General features: G+C 40.6%; 1 protein-coding gene across 1 annotated transcript; it reads right to left on the bottom strand.

Moving 5' to 3' along the window:
- Nucleotides 1-68: 68 nt before the first annotated feature.
- On the bottom strand, nucleotides 69-1007 carry LOC116310091 (olfactory receptor 13C2-like). The gene has a single exon (XM_031726828.2). It carries the CDS (start codon nucleotides 1005-1007, stop codon nucleotides 69-71), a length of 939 nt encoding a protein of 312 aa, XP_031582688.2.
- Between the last annotated feature and the right edge of the window lie 18937 nt (nucleotides 1008-19944).

Here is a 19944-nt window from a genome sequence, read left to right as displayed (position 1 = left end):
AAATATGTGGACCAAATCAATTTCATGACTTTATAATATTTAATAAAGATATTTTCAGAAATGAGCAATTAATTGATGCAGCAAATAATTTTTGTTGGACAAAACAACCTTTTTAGATGTTTAGAAATTTCCTTCATTTTAAGCCCATATATTAATGGATTAAATAAAGGTTGATACAAAATCAGCTGTAATGACACTATGAAGCGTGCAGTTTTAGGGAAATCTGATTCCACTCGAGCTATGGTTACATCATAGACACCGAAACAGGAAAAGCTCACTAAAACCAGTATGTGGGGTAAACAGGTCTCTGCAGCTTTTTTCTTAATTTCTTTACAACTGTGATAAGAGACTATAAATATTTTTGTGTATGTGAAAACTATAAAAAGAAGAGGAAGTATCACAAAATCAAAATAACAAACTATACCAAATACAGTAACTAACTTTGATCTTACACACTGAAGAGTGTAAATTGTATTGTTACAAAATATTGATTTTAAATGAAAGGAACACAGTTTACTTTTAGCCATTCCTATTGCTTGGACTGCAATACTAGTGGCAGGTACAAGCCAAGCTATGACCAGAAAAATACTCACAGTGCTTTTTCTCATGATGGTTGGATATTGTAGAGGTTTACATATAGCCACATATCTGTCATAGGCCATGGCTGCCAAGAGAAAGAACTCTGAAGAACCCAGAGAATAAATTGTGAAAAACTGAAAGAGACATGCTGAATATGATATGATTTGTTTTTCAGATAAAAAGTCAATCAGGAATTTTGGGTAAATTGTTGTAGTGTAAAGAACACAGTTCAGTAGCAAAGCTGCAGTAAAAATGTACATAGGTTCGTGGAGATTTTTATGAATACAAATGAGGTATAAAATTATACAGTTACTGCAAATTATTACAATATATACTGTGAAAATAATAAAAAAATAAACATATCTGTATTTGTTAATTTCCACATATCCATCAAAAGTTATATAGGTAACATTTAACTCATCATCCATTGATGTCTTGAAAAAGCAGACATGGTCTGACTAATCACATAACCAGAATAAATAAAAAGACTCCAAATGCAATATAATGTAACCTGGCGTGCATGCTGTTGTAACTGAGAGTCAGTTTAATGTGTAACACACTCTATGAATATGTGGATCAGCAAAACCTACACAGTGACCAGTCACTGTCTGTGGAAGGTTTTTATCAGGTAGCTTAAGCCTCCAAGGAGCTGAATCTCTTTTGCATGACACTGCAGCCCATTATATAGTCTAATATTAGTTGCCACATTTCACAACAACTAACCTCAACACTCTCTGAACAGTGATTAAATATTTGTGCAGGCATCACTTATGTTCATAAAGCAACCCAGCTGGGCCAGATATACATTATTCTTATCCTGGAATTGTTTGTTATTTACTAAATTATATTAATTACATTAATATATTATATTAATAGTATATGATATATTATATTAATATACCCTCCCTCCTCTATTCATGATTGGCTAAAAGGTGAACACCAATATCACAATTGCTAATGCACTGGTCACAAAAAATTAATAAAAAAAAAAATCAAGGAACATTTTAAAAGATCATCAGCTCTCAACGTGAAAAGAAAAAAATCATGCTGGATATCTATACTGATATGGACTGGATATTTTAGGAATGAAAATATGAATGTGCCAGGCTAAACAATTTTGCTTAATTTTCACAGCGACTCAAAATGGTACTCGATAGTTTGTATGCCCCCATGTCCTTATAAGCAGCTTGAAAAAATCAGGGCATACTCCTAATGAGACATTGCCAGATCTGGTTCAGGACATAACTAAACTCCTGGATACTTTGAAGTGCAAACTGGCAGCGTCTGATGAACTCAAACACAATGTCTCAGACAGTTTAAAATGAAGAATTTTTTGGCTTATCTCAGTGGGTGACCAGATGCCATATGACCGGCGAGCGCCCAACCAGGGTTTGAGTCTGACCCGTGGCCTTTCCCTTCTCTCTCTCTCCCTTCTCTCCTGTCTATCTTTACTGTATCTGTCCAATAAAGGCTAAAGGCAAAAAATAACCATTAAAAAAATAGCATTTCTTCCGCTCAAGAAATGCTAAACAAGAAATGTACATGAGATATAGCATCTTTCACAATATTACCTGCCCCTTTAAAATGATGCATGTTTAGGTTAATATCTTGCATTACTAAGGATCAGCACATGAGACACTGATTATTTGGGACAGGAACACCAGAGAAGTGTGATCAGTATCTTAACTGCGGTGCGGGTGGAAACAACATATTCACTAGCTGGGCCCACGTCCTCATTTTTGGTTTGACAGTGTTTTAGTAGGTAAAGGTGAATGCTTGGACATGAACTGAGCGGCTTGGGGAAGTCCTCGACGAGGACTGGCGACGGCTTCCGGGCCTGGCAGATCCCCGTGTACTAAATAGGAGTGAAGAAGTTAAAGAATTGAGAACAAGGAGGGAGGCAGGTTGGGGCACATAAACAAGAATGAACAGCTTGCAGAACTGGGGGAACCTATATAAATGACAACCGGCGACGGCTCCCAGGCCTGGCAGATCCCCAAAGAAGGCATCCCCTAGAAGCAGTAATAACTGTGCGATACAAAAGTCGAAGACATAAGCGGAATAATTTGATTTTCTATTCGACTTATTTATACAGCACCGAGCTACAGTGACAGATGCCTCAAGACCCTACAATGATGTCTAGAGGAAAACCCAACAATCGTATGACCCCCTATGACAGGGGTGGGCAATTCCAGGCCCCGAGGGCCGGTGTCCCTGCAGGTTTTAGATCTCACCTTGGGTCAACACACCTGAATCACATGATTAGTTCGTTACCAGGCCTCTGGAGAACATCAGGACGTGTTGAGGAGATAATTTAGCCATTTAAATCAGCTGTGTTGGTTCAAGGACACATGGAAAACCTGCAGGGACACCGGCCCTCAGTGCCCACCCCTGCCCTATGAGCAAGCACTTTGGTGACAGTGGGAAGGGAAAACTCCCTTTTAACAGGAAGAAACCTCCGGCAGAACCAGGCTCAGGGAGGGGCAGTGTCAGGAAATCAATATCCTTAGTATTCTTATTTTCCTATTATATTGTTTTATGTACTTTAATAATGAAGGCTTGCAGAGCAAGGCCACCTTTGACTCACAAATAAGTGCTCAGCCACACTGAAAAACAGGAAGTTTTAGTGCACAGAAAGACACAGAAAAGAGGAATTTTCCATATAAGCAGTGTTTGAAACTGTGTGACGTGTAAAGTACCAAAATAACACCTATATGAGACACAGCTTATGATTCTAATGTTAGAGCTCTTGCAACTGGCGTTTGAGCTGTGCAGGGGTCTCTCTCTTCTGGAAGATGATTGAATAAAAAGAAATATCAATGTTTTAACACACTATGAGTCGGTTTTCTCTGTTCTGTCATGGGGAAAAAGGATCGGGGTTCAGTAGCAGCCATCTGCCGTAACCGGTTGGGGAGAGAGAAGGAGAACGGGACAAAGACGAGCGCAGGGAGAGCGAACGTCGCTCCGTGGTGTGAGGTGGATAAGCTCGGACAGTTAGGAAGGAATGGCGGGAGAAGAGATCAAAAGAAATTGCGAACAATGGAAATCTCAATAGATGAGTGAGGGGAACCCTCGATCGGGTAGTGACGTGGCTTGACTTTGAGCTGAAGCTCTGACAGAGAAGAATGCTGGATTATAGATTTGAGGTAGGGCTTGGCGGTTCGAAAGCTTGTGAGCTTGTCTTTGAGTAGAAGATTGAGAGGGTGTGTTTAGCTGGTTAATTACTTCAGATAGGTAGTGATAATGACTGAGCTGATTTCTGAATGAACTAGTGATGTGTCGGTCGCGAACGAAATGGCTCTTAGAGCCGGATCTTTGAAGTGAACGACGTGAGCCGGCTCCTTATTGGGAAACGTGGGTTTTTTTTCTTTTTCTCACCCTCTCTCTTGCACTTTTTTTCCACTTCACGTATGGGCTCAAAATGTGGTCATAAATATTTTGTACTTGTAAATCAGGATTTGTATGTGTAAAAAGAATTTGTGTGTGTGTAAAAAAGATTTGTATGTGTAAAAAATCAAAGGAGTTTGCAAAGAAAAAGCGTCTGGACTTCTTTAAGTTGCTTGAAGACGTTTCACCTCTCATCCGAGAAGCTTCTTCAGTTCTAAGGTCAAATGGCCGAGAGTCCCAGATTTAAACTCAGTGGGAGTATCCCCCAAGGAGGGACAAAGGACCCCTGGTGATCCTCTAATCACATGCGCCCAGGTGTGAAAGCGGGTGTGGGACCTAATCAGCCAGGGTTTCGGGTGAGCCCATTGTGAAACCTGGCCCCACCTTGTCATGTGAATTCCTGAGGTCAGATGGCCCAGGATGTGAGTGGGCGTTAAGGCGTCTGGGAGGGAACTCAAAACTGGATTATAGATGGCAGACAGTTGGTGTCGTAAACCACCGCCTCTGTTCAAAGATGGTCGCTCACAGTGGACATAGATGGCCTCTTTCACTCCTCTTTCAAACCATCTGTCCTCTCTGTCCAATATGTGAACATTGGCATCCTCGAAAGAGTGACCTTTATCCTTAAGATGCAGATGGACTGCTGAGTCTTGTCCTGTGGAGGTGGCTCTTCTATGTTGTGCCATGCGCTTGTGAAGTGGCTGTTTGGTCTCGCCAATGTAGAGGTCTGGGCATTCCTCGCTGCACTGTACAGCATACACCACGTTGTTAAGTCTGTGTTTTGGAGTTTTGTCTTTCGGGTGAACCAGTTTGTGTCTGAGTGTGTTGCTGGGTCTGAAGTACACTGGGATGTCGTGCTTGGAGAAAACTCTCCTGAGTTTCTCTGATACACCGGCCACATAGGGGATAACAACGTTGTTGCGTCTGTCTTTCTTATCCTCCCTCGCTGGTGTCTGATCTTCTTTTCTGTGCCTCTTTGCTGACTTTATGAAGGCCCAGTTCGGATAACCGCATGTTTTCAGTGCTTCCTTTACGTGTGTGTGTTCCTTCTTTTTCCTTCAGGCTTAGAGGGACCATGTTCTGTCCGATGGTGTAGGGTCCTAATTACTCCAAGTTTGTGTTCCAGAGGGTGATGGGAGTCAAAGAGGAGGTACTGGTCCGTGTGTGTGGGCTTCCGGTAAACTTCAATGTTGAGGTTGCCATTCTCTTCAAGGTGCACAGCGCAGTCCAGGAAAGGCAAGCAGTTGTCCTTTGTGTCTTCCCTGGTGAACTTGATGTTTTTATCCACGGCGTTAATGTGCGCAGTGAAGGATTCCACTTCTTGTGTCTTGATTTTGACCCAGGTGTCATCTACATATCTGTACCAGTGGCTGGGTACTCTCCCTTTAAAAGAGCCAAGAGCCTTTCTTTCCACTTCCTCCATGTAAAGGTTGGCTACAATAGGTGACACGGGGGAGCCCATGGCACAGCCATGTTTTTGTCTGTAGAAGCCTTCGTTGTATTTGAAGTATGTTGTGGTAAGGCAGAGGTCTAACAGTGTGCAGATCTGATCGGGTGTGAAGTTGGCTGCTACTGAACCCTGCTACTGAACCCCGATCAGATCTGTTAAATCCAGAATTGAATTCAAAATCCTGCTCCTCACATACAAGGTCTTAAATAATCAGGCCCCATCTTATCTTAATGACCTTGTAGTACCATATCACCCCATTAGAGCACTTCGTTCTCGCTCTGCAGGCTTACTTGTTGTTCCTAGAGTATTTAAAAGTAGAATGGGAGGCAGAGCCTTCAGTTTTCAGGCCCCTCTTCTGTGGAACCAGCTTCCAGTTTGGATTCAGGAGACAGACACTATCTCTACTTTCAAGATTAGGCTTAAAACTTTCCTTTTGCTAAAGCATATAGTTAGGGCTGGACCAGGTGACCCTGAATCCTCCCTTAGTTATGCTGCAATAGACGTGAGGCTGCCGGGATTCCCATGATGCATTGAGTTTTTCCTTTCCAGTCACCTTTCTCACTCACTATGTGTTAATAGACCTCTCTGCATCGAATCATATCTGTTATTAATCTCTGTCTCTCTTCCACAGCATGTCTTTATCCTGTTTTTTTTCTTTCACCCCAACCGGTCGCAGCAGATGGCCCCGCCCCTCCCTGAGCCTGGTTCTGCCGGAGGTTTCTTCCTGTTAAAGGAGTTTTTCCTTCCCACTGTCGCCAAAGTGCTTGCTCATAGGGGTCATATGATTGTTGGGTTTTCTCTGTATTTATTATTGTGCTATCTACTGTACAATATAAAGTGCCTTGAGGCGACTCTTGTTGTGATTTGGCGCTATATAAATAAAATTGAATTGAATTGAATTGAATTGAATTGAAACCTGGCAACTTGGTGCCAAGGTTTGCTGCAGAGTTTAGCAGATGAGAGGTTGGGAACCTGGCAACTCGGTGCCAAGGTTTGCTGCAGAATTTTGCGAAGGAGGGATTGGTGGCTGAGAACCTGGCAAATTGGTGCCGACGTTTGCTGCGGAGTTTAGCAGATGAGAGGTTGGGAACCTGGCAACTCGGTGCCGAAGCATACTGCATATCGCCACCAAGGGATGGATAACTGGCAACTCGGTGCCTTTTTTGTGTGTGTGTGTTGTCTTTGCTGAGAAACTTTGAGTTCGGTGGTAGGAAGCTTGCTGCTTTTGCAAATGGCAGATAGGGAAGAACTGGGCATCCCAGTGCCAACTTGCTTAAGCATTTAGCGAAAAGAGGGATGGAAACATCACGACGATGGAGAACAGTAGAGAGTATGGAGCTAGCAACAGATTTCCAGCTTGCATTAAATGGTGTTAGTAGGAAGGAGCACAGAGCTGAGCTTCCCCCTGGTACTTGGCGCTGGCGGATGGGTAGAGGTACGAAGTACGCTGTATGTAGCTTTTGCTGTTGGAGCTGCGATTTGTTTGGAAGCGTGGGTTCGGCGCTGACGTCCGTTGGCTTTTCGGCTAACTCGCCCGGCCTGTGGCCCGTTTCGGAGCAACATGAGAGGAGCTGTGAGTTCTGCTGGCGGGCGACCTCGCTGGTTTTCGCTGAAGTGGCGGGCGGCTGGAGTTACTTCATGACTGGATTTAGCGGAGTTAAGACGAAAGGATGGCTGGACGTAGCAGACCGTATGTCGGGTGGCGAGAAAACTGCTAGGAGTTTGTCAGCATTCGGTTTTTTGGAAGCGCCGCCGTGATGTTCGGTGTGTTCCTGGGATTGCCGGAGGAAAAGCGATTGATGCAGAGCTTGAGTAGTTGTTCGTCTGACGCGCTGACGGACGAGAGGGCGATTGTAGCGAATGGAAGGGTGAGTAAAATTACGTTACTCCTGAGAGATAAGCTGTGTTTAAAGGTATTCGCCGAGAATGGACCCTGTTTGCACGTAAACGAGAATGAACAGCTTGCAGAACTAGGGGAACCTATATAGATGACAACCGGAAGAAGCGTGTTTGGAGGCGTGGTCCCACTCCTGAAATTCCGATACATAATCTCCAACACATGGAAATGTTGCAGTGCTAAAAGTAACGCTAAGGTTTCTTTCTCAATTGCGCTGTAAATCATTTGATATTTATTGAGTTTCTTTGAAAAGTAGCACACTGGGTTTTCAACACTCATCCTCTTGCAGGAGTATAGCACGTCCTGCACTGGCATCGACTCTATTTTATAAGAACACACAAAATCAGAGCTAGATAGCACTGGGGCACTGCACAGAAGTGCTTTGCATGAATGAAATGCGTCCTGACATTCAAAGGTCCACACAAAAGGGCTGGCAGGACTTGACAAATCGGCCAAAGCAACAACCACAGTTGTGAAGGTCTTGCAGAAACCACAGTAGTAGCCACACATACCCAGATATTTTAGGCACACCATTTTAGGCATCCTGCGCCATATCTTTGGCGCAGGATGCCTAAAATGGTGTGAACCTTGGCCAAAAAATTGCAAAATAACTAACTAACTATACAAAATAACTAACTATACCAAATACAGTAACTAACCTTGATCTTACACACTGAAGAGTGTAAATTGTATTGTTACAAAATATTGATTTTAAATGAAAGGAACACAGTTTACTTTTAGCCATTCCTATTGCTTGAACTGCAATATTAGAAGCAGGTACAAGCCAAGCTATGACCAAGGAAATACTCACAGTGCTTTTTCTCATGATGGTTGGATATTGTAGAGGTTTACATATAGCCGGATATCTGTCATAGGCCATGGCTGCCAAGAGAAAGAACTCAGAACAACCTAGAGAATAAATTATGAAAAACTGAAAGAGACATGCTGAATATGATATGATTTGTTTTTCAGATAAAAAGTCAATCAGGAGTTTGGGGTAAATAGTTGTGCTGTAAATAACAACGTTCAGTAGCAATGCTGCAATAAAAATGTACATAGGTTCGTGGAGATTTTTATGAATCAAAATGAGGTATATAATAATAGAGTTACTGCAAGTTATTAGAATATATAATGTGAACATAATACAAAAATAAACATATTTTTATTTGTTAATTTCCACATGCCCATCAAAAGTTATATAGGTAACATTTAATTCCATTCATCCATTGATGTTTTAAAAAACTACAAAATGTTTCATTAAACAAATTGCACAAGGTGTATAAATGGAAAATACTGAAAATTGCACCATCATGCAAACAGTGAGCAGTTACAGTCTGTGGAAGGTTTTTATCAGACAAATCAAGCCGAGCTGAACACTGGAGGTTCATCTCACCTTTTTCACTCTCTTTTGCTTAGCACTGCAGAACACAAAATCTTTTTAGCTGAGGTATTAAATCTTACACAATGGACTGGATTGAACTGGATTAACTTGAGAAATTCGGAATTTAGGATGAATGCGAAGAGTGGCAGGTAACTTAAGTGCTGAAGCGCTAATCACAGAGTTGATTTCATAAGATCTGATGTAGGAGCAAGCTTGCGAGAGAAGGACTTTACAGGAATTTCTTTATCCATACCTTCTGATCCGGGGTGTCGACTGGAACGAGGGAGCGATGATGGTCTGCATATTTCTTATTCTGTTCAGTGGCCTCGAGCAAGGCCTCATCGCCAATCGAGGTTGATGGGTGATATCCTCAAACAGAGATAAACCTGAACTTATCTCAGGCTTATCTCTGTTCTGGCTTCTCCAGTCTGCATGTCAAATATCCTTGGGCAAGATACTAACTATGGGCAGAACTTTGTGCCATCAGAAACTGGATTTAAATAAGTTAAATTCAAATTGCAGTTTAGTGTCAGGTGCTCCTTAAGCTTGGTAAAGGCTACTGATACTTCTGCGGACCAGACAAAGGGGACTCTACTGGAAGTGGGTGGTGTAAAGGGTGCAGTTACCTGGCTATAGTTGTAAATGAACCTATGGTAGAAACTAAGGAAGCCAAGGATGTACTGCAACAGTTGTCGACTAGGCTGGGAGTGGGCCACTGGGTCACATTCACTGGATCAGGCTTCACTTTTTTTTTTTTTTGCCTGTCCCATTTGGTTCTTTAGCCGTCAGAATTGTTGTCTGAAGACCAACAAGGATACCCAATGGATTTATTTTGCCAAATGGATCATCATGGCATTGCCGTATTGGTCCATTTGATCAACCTTTGTTGTCATTATTTATTTTATTTTATTTTCAGTTGTTACAGACGGGACAGACATGACTGGGGGATAGGAAAGCGAGAAAGAAAGAGAGGAAGAAAAAGAAAAACAGAAGGGAAGAGGGACAGTGAGAAAGGGCACTTACAAAGAGAAAGAAAAAAAAATCTCCTGGATCACCTGTTGAGAGAAAAAGAATAGAAAACAAGCAAAAGAACAAAGCAACATACTAAATTCAATTCAATTCAATTCAATTCAATTCAATCTTTATTGGCAGACTTCATGTCCATAAAAACAAGACAGAAACACCCCCCAACACAAGGTATAAACCATTAAATATATATATATATATATATGTAGATAAATAAGTATATAAAGCATTTGTAAAAATATAAAACCATAATATACAAAAAACACAATTACTTAAAATAAATCAATAAATACACAAACACTTTAACCAGTGCTTTCTCAGACTGGATGAGTAACGGGAACCACTCACTGTCGGATCTGTAAGTGCTACTGTTACTCGAACCATCCAGTCGTTCTCTAAAATTGTACATTAACTTTCTTAAAAGTGCTTTAAAAGTCCAAACACCCACAGCTACAAACATCTGACTGGCACTACCATTTCTAGGTATCCTGCAAAGGATTCTCATCGCATCATTATATGTAACATGCAGCTTCTGCATGCTACATTGTTTGTAGGATGACCACAAGGGGCAGTATATAGCGGTGTGCAACACGCTTTAAACAAAGCCACTTTAACTGGAAGTGAACAAAAGCTGAATTTGCGTGCAATAGTATTTGCCTGCACATAGAGCTTACATCGTTGTCTGTATATGTCATCATCATCATTCATTTGCTCAGTAATAAAGTGACCGAGGTATTTCACCTTTTATGAACTTCAAGACTTTTTGGGCCAGTTTAAACAAAGGGAAATTTAGCTGTTTATCCTGCTTGGTTCTACATATCAAAACAGCACTTTTAGCAGCATTGTACTCTATGTCATATTGCACACCATATTCAGTACAGACATTAAGAAGATCCTGTAACCCAGCACTGCTTGGACTAAAAACAACCAGGTCATCTGCATACATAAGATGATTTATCAATGTTTTACCTAATATACACCCAGTGTTACAGGCTCTCAGCTGTATGGACAAATCATCAACATATAGATTAAATAAAATTGGAGACAAAATCCCACCCTGTCTGACACCATTGCTGACACCAAAGGGGGCAGAAATACTACTTCCCCATTTAACCTGCATGCTCTGATGAGCGTACCAGTAAGAGAGAATCCTCACGATGTATTGAGGAACTCCCGTCTCTTCAATTTATCAAAAGTTTTCTGTGGTTCACTCGATCAAAAGCCTTAGAGGCATCAATGAAACACATGAGGACAGATGAATTTTTAGCCCTATACAAACTGACTATTTCCTTGAGTGCATATATGCACATGTCAGTGCCGTGCTTTGGTTTGAAGCCAAACTGATTATCCAGAGAAGAGATGAACACACTAACTCTGTCAAACAAGATTCTTTCTAACACCTTAGATAAAATACTGGCTAGTGCAATTGGCCTGTAATTATCCAAACAGCTCACTTTTGAAGCTTTGTCTTTCATAACTGGTACCAATAAAATACACAGCATTGAGTCTGGTAATATGCCATGAATCATAAACCCAGTGAAACAGAGTGCTAAAAGAGGAGCTAGCCTTAAACTAGCATGTTTTAAATGTTCTGCAGTGATGTGGTCCAAACCAGAGGATTTATTATCAGACAACCTATGAATGGCTTCATATACTTCATGTGTCCTTACACTTATTGTGTCATTACTCATGTCAAAATTGTCCTCATATGGATAAACGCAACACAACACCATCGCATTAATCTAGCTAAGTGTAAACAACAGTAAATACTAAATATTGAATGTTGTTGTGCAGCACGCAGGACAGACAGCGCACAATGTGCTTTGAAGTAGCAGCCAAGAAAGGTGTAGTTTATGTCTACGAACAGTGAATACCCAATTAATTCCTCCAAACCATCAACGTGTCTTTTAGACCCCATTCCTACAAAACTGCTCAAAGAAGTCCTGCCATTAATTAATTCTTCGATCTTAAGTATGATCAACCTATCTCTAATAATCGGCTATGTACCACAGGCCTTCAAGCTGGCTGTAGTTAAACCTTTACTCAAAAAGCCATCTCTAGACCCAGTTGTCTTAGCTAATTACAGGCCAATCTCCAACCTTCCTTTTATATCAAAAATCCTTGAAAGAGTAGTTGTCAAACAGCTAACAGATCATCTGCAGAGGAATGGCTTATTTGAAGAGTTTCAGTCAGGTTTCAGAGCTCATCACAGCACAGAAACAGCTTTAGTGAAGGTTACAAATGATCTTCTTATGGCCTCTGACAGTGGACTCATCTCTGTGCTTGTCCTGCTAGACCAGTGCTGCGTTTGATACTGTTGATCATAATATCCTATTAGAGCGATTAGAACATGCTGTAGGTATTACAGATACTGCACTGCAGTGGTTTGTATCATATCTATCTAATAGACTCCAATTTGTTCAAGTAAATGGAGAGTCCTCTTCACCCACTAAGGTCAATTATGGTGTTCCACAGGGTTCAGTGCTAGGACCAATTCTATTTACATTATACATGCTTCCCTAGGCAGCATCATTAGAAGACATAGCATAAATTTTCACTGCTATGCAGATGACACGCAGCTCTATCTATCCATGAAGCCAGGTAACACACACCAATTAGTTAAACTGCAGGAATGTCTTAAAGACATAAAGACCTGGAGGGCTGCTAACTTTCTGCTTCTTAATTCAGATAAAACTGAGGTTATTGTACTCGGCCCTGAGAATCTTAGAAATATGGTATCTAACCAGATTCTTACTCTGGATGGCATTACCTTGGCCTCCAGTAACACTGTGAGGAACCTTGGAGTCATTTTTGACCAGGACATGTCCTTTAAGCACATATTAAACAAATATGTAAGACTGCTTTCTTCCATTTGCAACATCTCTAAAATTAGAAATATCCTGTCTCAGAGTGATGCTGAAAAACTAGTTCATGCCTTCATTACTTCCAGGCTGGACTACTGTAATTCTTTATTATCAGGATGTCCTAAAACTCCCTGAAAAGCCTTCAGTTAATCCAAATGCTGCAGCAAGAGTACTGACAGGGACTAGGAAGAGAGACATATTTCTCCTGTTTGGCTTCCTTCATTGGCTTCCTGTTAAATCCAGAATTGAATTCAAAATCCTGCTCCTCACATACAAGGTCTTAAATAATCAGGCCCCATCTTATCTTAATGACCTTGTAGTACCATATCACCCTATTAGAGCACTTGCTCTCGCTCTGCAGGCCTACTTGCTGTTCCTAGAGTATTTAAAGTAGAATGGGAGGCAGAGCCTTCAGTTTTCAGCCCCTCTTCTGTGGAACCAGCTTCCAGTTTGGATTTGACACTATCTCTACTTTCAAGATTAGGCTAAAAACTTTCCTTTTTCTAAAGCATATAGTTAGGGCTGGACCAGGTGACCCTGAATCCTCCCTTAGTTATGCTGCAATAGACGAGGCTGCATGGGATTCCCATGATGCATTGAGTTTTTCCTTTCCAGCCACTCACTATGTGTTAATAGACCTCTCTGCATCGAATCATATCTGTTATTAATTTCTGTCTCTCTTCCACAGCATGTCTTTCATCCTGTTTTCCTTCTTCACCCCAACCGGTCGCAGCAGATGGCCGCCTCCCTGAGCCTGGTTCTGCAGTCGGAGATTTCTTCCTGTTAAAAGGGAGTTTTTCCTTCCCACTGTCGCCAAAGTGCTTGCTCATAGGGGGTAATATGATATGATTGTTGGGGTTTTCTCTGTATTTATTATTGTGCGATCTATTGTACAAATATAAAGCGCCTTGAGGCAACTTTTGTTGTGATTTGGCGCTATATAAATAAAATTGAATTGAAATTGAATTGAATTGAATTGTGTGCACACCTGTGTGGATCAGCTCGCTTGTATTCAAAAGGTTTCCCCATGTAACGGTCTGCTAGAGGGTGTAGAGGGCCATTACCCCGTCCCCCAGGGCATGAAGCAGGCATGGAGGAGATCCAGGCTCCAGACATCCAGAGGCCCCAGAGTGCGAGAGCCCAAGGAGGATCAGGCTTCACTTGCCCTCCTTGCCAGAATGTAGCCCGAAAAAGTCACAGAGGAAGAATGTAATTCGCATTTTTCAGCCTTTAAACCCAACCTGTTCTCCAGAAGCTGTTGCAGGACACTGCAGACATGGATGACATGCTATTCAGGGAACTTGAAAAAAATCAATATGTCATCCAGGTAAGCAAAACATTAATAAAAATATTAATAAAGTCTCTTAATACATCATTAATTAGAGCCTTCAAGAGCATTAGGGTGTCGGAACAGTATGACCTAATACCTGAAGGGACCTAGGGGCAGTGTTGGGCAAGTTACTTTGAAAAAGTAACTAGTTATAGTTACTAGTTACTTCTTGAATAAAGTAATTGAGTTAGTAACTGAGGTATAATTGGCCGTTTCTGACTACTTTAGATTTTACCTCTACATTTCACCTTTAAAAACTATTTACCTTGCCTTATTTGGTATCATTCTTTACAACCTCACATGTTTGAATTTACTTTATTTATTTATTTTAACATACTGTATTAAGACAAAATCAAAGATCAGACAAAAAAAAAAAAAATCCAGAGTAGAAAAAATAAATTATATTTTTTACTGTAACAAACAGAAACATTAACAAATCATTTTCATAACCTGAAATGCAAATATAAATTGTAAATTTTTAAAACCCATGCACAAGTTTTGCAAACCACAAAGTTATTTGTAGCTATGTACTTAAAAATGCAAAAAAAGGCATTAAAAAAAACCAAAACAATTTCAAACTGTTTACAGAACAATCAGACATTCTGCATCAAATAAGATGCCACACAAATTATTTGTTTCACTCCAAAAAATAATTTCTGTTCAGTATAAGATAAAGGCGCCATCACTAGCCTAATACCTGCAGACGGTGTATCACTCCTGTTTTTCACCTGGAGACTGTATTTACACTGCAGTCTGCCTTTGGTGGCTTTTTGGCAGCAAGTGCGACAGTCAGCAGTCGCCTCATTGTTCTGACATACAAAAAAAATAAACAAAACTATTTACTACACTACACACTAACTATACAACACACTAACTACACACTCCAAACAAGCTAAATGTCACAAATCTCTCACATCTCCATCTCTCATCACTTCCCCCTCTTCCTAAACAACCAAATGCCACATGTTGCCATACCATTTTTTGATTGGTTGACATGGTAAATTTTTCCACCAATAGGAATGGGTGAGGGTTTTTTTTGTGTGTTTTTGCTTGCAAGCGGAGAGTGGTTTAAAGTGCTTTCCTTAGAAAATGCTGTTTTAACCTTTTGTTCCTGCATTAAACATAGCGATAGTATTCAGGAAAAAAACATTGCGTATATTTTTTTAATCATAACTTTTACGTGGCCTATCAACACAGTTTAAAAACTGGTATGTAGTTGACATAGCATCGTGTTGCTATGTGATCTTAAATTGGTTATGCGATTGGTTTACCATGGCTACTTCTTCCTCAGCCTACTCCAGCCAATTAGTGCGGGGGAGAGTGACTCAAACCGGAGCCCTTAGAGCTGGGGGGTAGTGCAGATTGTACACAGTTGGCTAAACAAAACAGACTCCAGCTGTTTATTTTATTGCCAGACCATATGGAGGTTATGTTTTTCCAGACAGGAATAACCTAAGATGAGGGGTTTGTCAGGAGAGAAGAAGGTGAAGAAGGAGATGGATTCCCAGTGGCTACCAGAGGAGACTAAACAAATGGGCTCACTGCGTAATATTGGCAAACACCTGTTTGTGCAGTGGTAGGAATGGAAGGTTCCATGGAGTCAGAGGCCTACCTGGTTGAGTAATTTGTAATCAATGAGGTCTGTTCAGCCCGGGATCAAGGAGAGCAGAAAGTGCAAAAGAAACAAACCCAAGCACGGAATTCTCTCTCTCCTCTGGAGTCAAGCGCAAATGCCCGATTTGTATGTGCTGCAGCTCGAAGAAGAACAGGAGGACACTGAAACTGAAACAATAGCTGGAGATGAGATAGTTGGGGCAGACGGGCTGAAAGAATCCTCTCAATGTCTAAGAACTCTTTTCTGCCTCCCTGTCTCCCAGGCAGTTGTTGATTGTGACGGAAGAGAGATTAGCTCCTCAAATATAAAGCCTGGAGAAATACTGTGTAAAGTATAATCTGGCCAGCCTGCCTTGGTGGCATTGGTGTGAAACTTAACTAAAAACTCACCTACTCAGCAGTTTCCCTGGTGGAGATTAAGCAATTGTTTGGCTGAACTGAATCTCAGACACAGGATGAGCAAATGCCCTTCAGGAAAACATCATATGGAGAGGTAGAAATGAACGAAACCTTAACAAGCCTCGGCCCATGCCAGTGCTCTTTCCCTTAATAAATGGCTTACATGGAACAGCTTAGTGGCATCACTGGGGAAAGACAGAAACCCCCAACATCGTCCTGACTTACAGGCGAATGTTTCAGGTGTGTGAAAAACAGCGTCACATAATACTGTGCCGGAAACCATGAAGTTCGGATTGGGAAATAACTGGGTGGTGGCTTTACGTGAGTCAGAGTGGGATTGGGCCATAGCTGGTGGATCCTACGCAGAGGCAAGGGGTTACACTAGAATACATCTCTTGAACTAAAGCAAGTAGTTCCTCCTGCTTATCAATGATAGTTTGCCATTTCTTATCTAGGACCTGGAGAGCCTGTTTAAAAATTATGGTGCGTGTTGGGTCCGCTTGGTTAATTCCTTGCCAGATTATATTGTCAAGGCTGTGCAGCCAAGTGTGGAGGTTGGACCCAAAAACAGACACAATAGACTGAAAATTCCAAACAGTGAAACGTTTATTGAATACAGTGACCTCGGGGATAGGGGCAGGGACACAGACACAGGGAGACAAAGGTTAGCACAGGAAAGATTAGGAAGATTACATAATCAACATGGAAAAAAGTTTTAATTAGAGTCTTATTTTTATTGTCATGTTTCTGCATAGACAACATTGCCTTGAGTTTCCACCCAGGAACTATGTCTTGTTATATGCCTTGTCAACACAACGGTATGTTGCTATTTTTTTTTTTTCCTGTCCCTTTCAGCACTGAAGCAATCAGAATTGTTGTCTGAAGGCCAAGAAAGATGCCCAATGGATTTATTTTTCCAAGTGGATCATTATGTCTTTGCCAAACTGGCCAACTTGATATTTATTTAACTTTAACTTTATTTTAACTTTTAAGTTATTACAACTATCTGATAGAGGGTGTGGGGAACCATAGCCCCCAACCCCAGGAGGGTGTGCTCCCACAATAGGGGATCACACTTCTTAGCCTCCCAGGAAACTCATCCCGGTCGCGGACCAGCTCTTTATCCTCTTGAGATGATGTTGTTTTGTTTGGTTCATCAGGTAATGGCCTCCAGCTTGCACTGGAGTGGTTTGCAGCTGAGCGTGAAGCAGTCTGCAGTCTGCTAGCAATGGTTGCTGCTGGGTATGGGGAGGGTTAGGGTTAGCACATGTGATGACTTTGACTTCAGAAGGTAAAACTTGTTCAAAATCTGTACTTGAATCACATCTTGTTTATTTAAAATCCACTATACTAGTTTACACCACAGTCAGGTACGCTTTGAAGGCTACTCTCTAAAGCTCCTGGAGGGCCAAAAGACAAAATGACTTGTTGGCCACTTTATCCTTTTGACAGTTACGTCTGTGATAGTTACAACTTAGTGACACATTGTGGAGGCCATTGAAATAATAAATTATCTCCGTCTCTCTCTTCTCTCTGGTGTGAAGACCCAAAGGTATACTGGATGTTTGTTGTGATATACTACATTAGATCAGGTTCACAGATCCTGCTAATGACAGTGATAAATGGGAGAACATCCCAAAAGTCCTTCTCATAGTAGCTACTGTGAGATAATTAGCTGTTTAGAGACTGGCTGTAGTCAGGCCACTCCTCTGAGGCTTGGCCTGCTGTTTTACACAGTGCAGGTGTGATGCAAGCTCACTAATGATACTCATTACAGTAGCCTTATATCACCTATGGACTGTCAACTTAATTTCTGTCACCTAATCCTGAAGTAAAATTGCATAATACAGTTGGAACTTACTTTTTTCATTCTTCTAAGACCACACACACACACACACACACACACACACACAAAAAACACAAGCGCACACAATATAACCTTAAATAAGGATATATAACCTTTACAACCTTTGTTTGGCTTCCAAAACAGCCCTACAGGAATAAATCTAAAAAATTATCAATTCATCAGTGGAGAAAAATTTAAAAAATGAAACTAGTTGTAGACCAATTACATAAAATGAGCACTGATCGAAAGAGCGTTATTTAATATTGGAAAATGATTTGGTGATGAGTAATGACGAGTCCTGCTCCTCATTTATGAGTGATAACCTTAGTGTGTGAAATTTAAATTTACTGCATTGAGGTAAAGCAGGACAACCACAGAGATGAGTTGACTGTCAGAGGCCATTACAAAATAATTTATAACCTTCACTAAAGCTGTTTCTGTTTTGTGATGAGCTCTGAAACATGACTGAAACTGTTCAAATAAACCATTCCTCTGACGATGAACAGTTAGCTATTTTACAACTATTTTTTACAATTACTACAATTTTTGAGATAACAGTAAGGTTGCCTATTCGTCTATTATTAGCTAAAACATCTAAGTGAAGAGATGGTCTTCTAAGTACTACTCCCAGCTTAGTGGCCTGTGGTACACAACCGATTAATAGTGTAATACTGGAATATATCTAACATTCATTTAGAAAATTATTTTTATTATAGTTATTTTTAGACTGTTTTTTCCTGTATTTGATTATGTGAATTTAGAAATTCAGTATAATATATTTACTGGCTATATTATAAAAAGTACTTAATTCAAATTTTTACTTTCATGTGAGGTAATTAAAACAAAATCCTTTAAACTACTCTGAAGAGTTACAAGAGTGACCATTATATCTGCATAAAAAACTGCTCATTTTGCAATAGTCACACCACATAATGAAATTCTGAATCACATAAACCTACATATAAATCAAATGGAAAATATATACTTAACTCAGACCTACAGGTTTTTGGTGATGTGAAGTTGTTAAGCCATATGTTTTCAATATGTATTCTGAACCCTATTTCATTTACAGAGGGCCACAATACAGATACAAAAACCTGAGCATGTTAATTCTCTCACTTCCTTATGTACTGGTCCTCATGTCAAACTACTTCTTCCATATTTTCAGTTATCTGCATATCTTCATGCATAGTCTCATGCATGCATAAAATTTTAAACAGGCAGAATGTTTAAAAGTAGTACATATAAAATATTATTATTCATAGATACCTAAACTTGGTGTGTGTTCATCTTTAGAAAGTGAACTGTTCAAGTCAGACCAAATATATGATGAAAATGAAACTTCAAGCTCCATATATCTCATTCAGCTCTCCACAAAGACCTGTTACCATGTTCAACCTCTGGAGACGTAAGCCGACAGTGGTTAGCCCTTACTTACATGGGTACATTTTCCGGCTCCTCCTCTTTTACTACATACATACATGCGTATTAATTAAAAAAAAATTTAAAAGAAGAAAAAATTAGTTGACCGGCAGAAATGATAATAAAATAACAGTAAATATAGTGCTATATTTAAATATGTAATTCTTTTCAGGCTAAGACAATTTAATATAGATCGACATCATGCACACTGCAATGCAATGTGGGGAGACAAAATAGTTAATGCACTTCAAGATCATTTACGGTGGCCCTGAGAGGCCAAATGGACTGCAACTTAAGAAAACACCAGCAATAAGAAAAACGCAAAAGCACACAAAACACAACAAAAATAGGAAAAAACAGATTTCCAAAAGCACAAGGGAAGTGTTTCTGGGGAGACAATAGCCCGACGGACCAGTTGCAGGAACCAAAATATGCTAAGAATTGTGCTGAGAGACACTTAAAAGACACTATCGGTTTTGTGAGGAAAGAAAAGATGAGAGGTAAGTGTGTTAGCCTAACTATTAGCCTAAAAATCCGTCATCAGTGTGATATGAATCATGATCAAAAACACACCTAAATTTACTTTAGAGCAGAGGTTCCCAAAGTGTGGGGCCCGCCCCCAGAGCCATTGCAGGGGGGGCGCGGTATGAAAAGGGGGGAAAAACAACAAAACGCTTGGACACTGCTAGCACAGGGCTCCCACACAAACGCAGAGCAGGAGATGAAGCATCACTAAATACGTTTCCAAA

The sequence above is a fragment of the Oreochromis aureus genome, linkage group 16 (assembly GCF_013358895.1).
Source record: "Oreochromis aureus strain Israel breed Guangdong linkage group 16, ZZ_aureus, whole genome shotgun sequence".
NCBI classification, from domain to species: domain Eukaryota; kingdom Metazoa; phylum Chordata; class Actinopteri; order Cichliformes; family Cichlidae; genus Oreochromis; species Oreochromis aureus.
This window is presented reverse-complemented; position numbering and strand designations above follow the sequence as displayed.

Bases quoted from the DNA above. Each gene is read 5' to 3' on its own strand.
- LOC116310091 (XM_031726828.2), bottom strand. From the start codon at position 1,007: ATGGATGATGAGTTAAATGTTACCTATATAACTTTTGATGGATATGTG.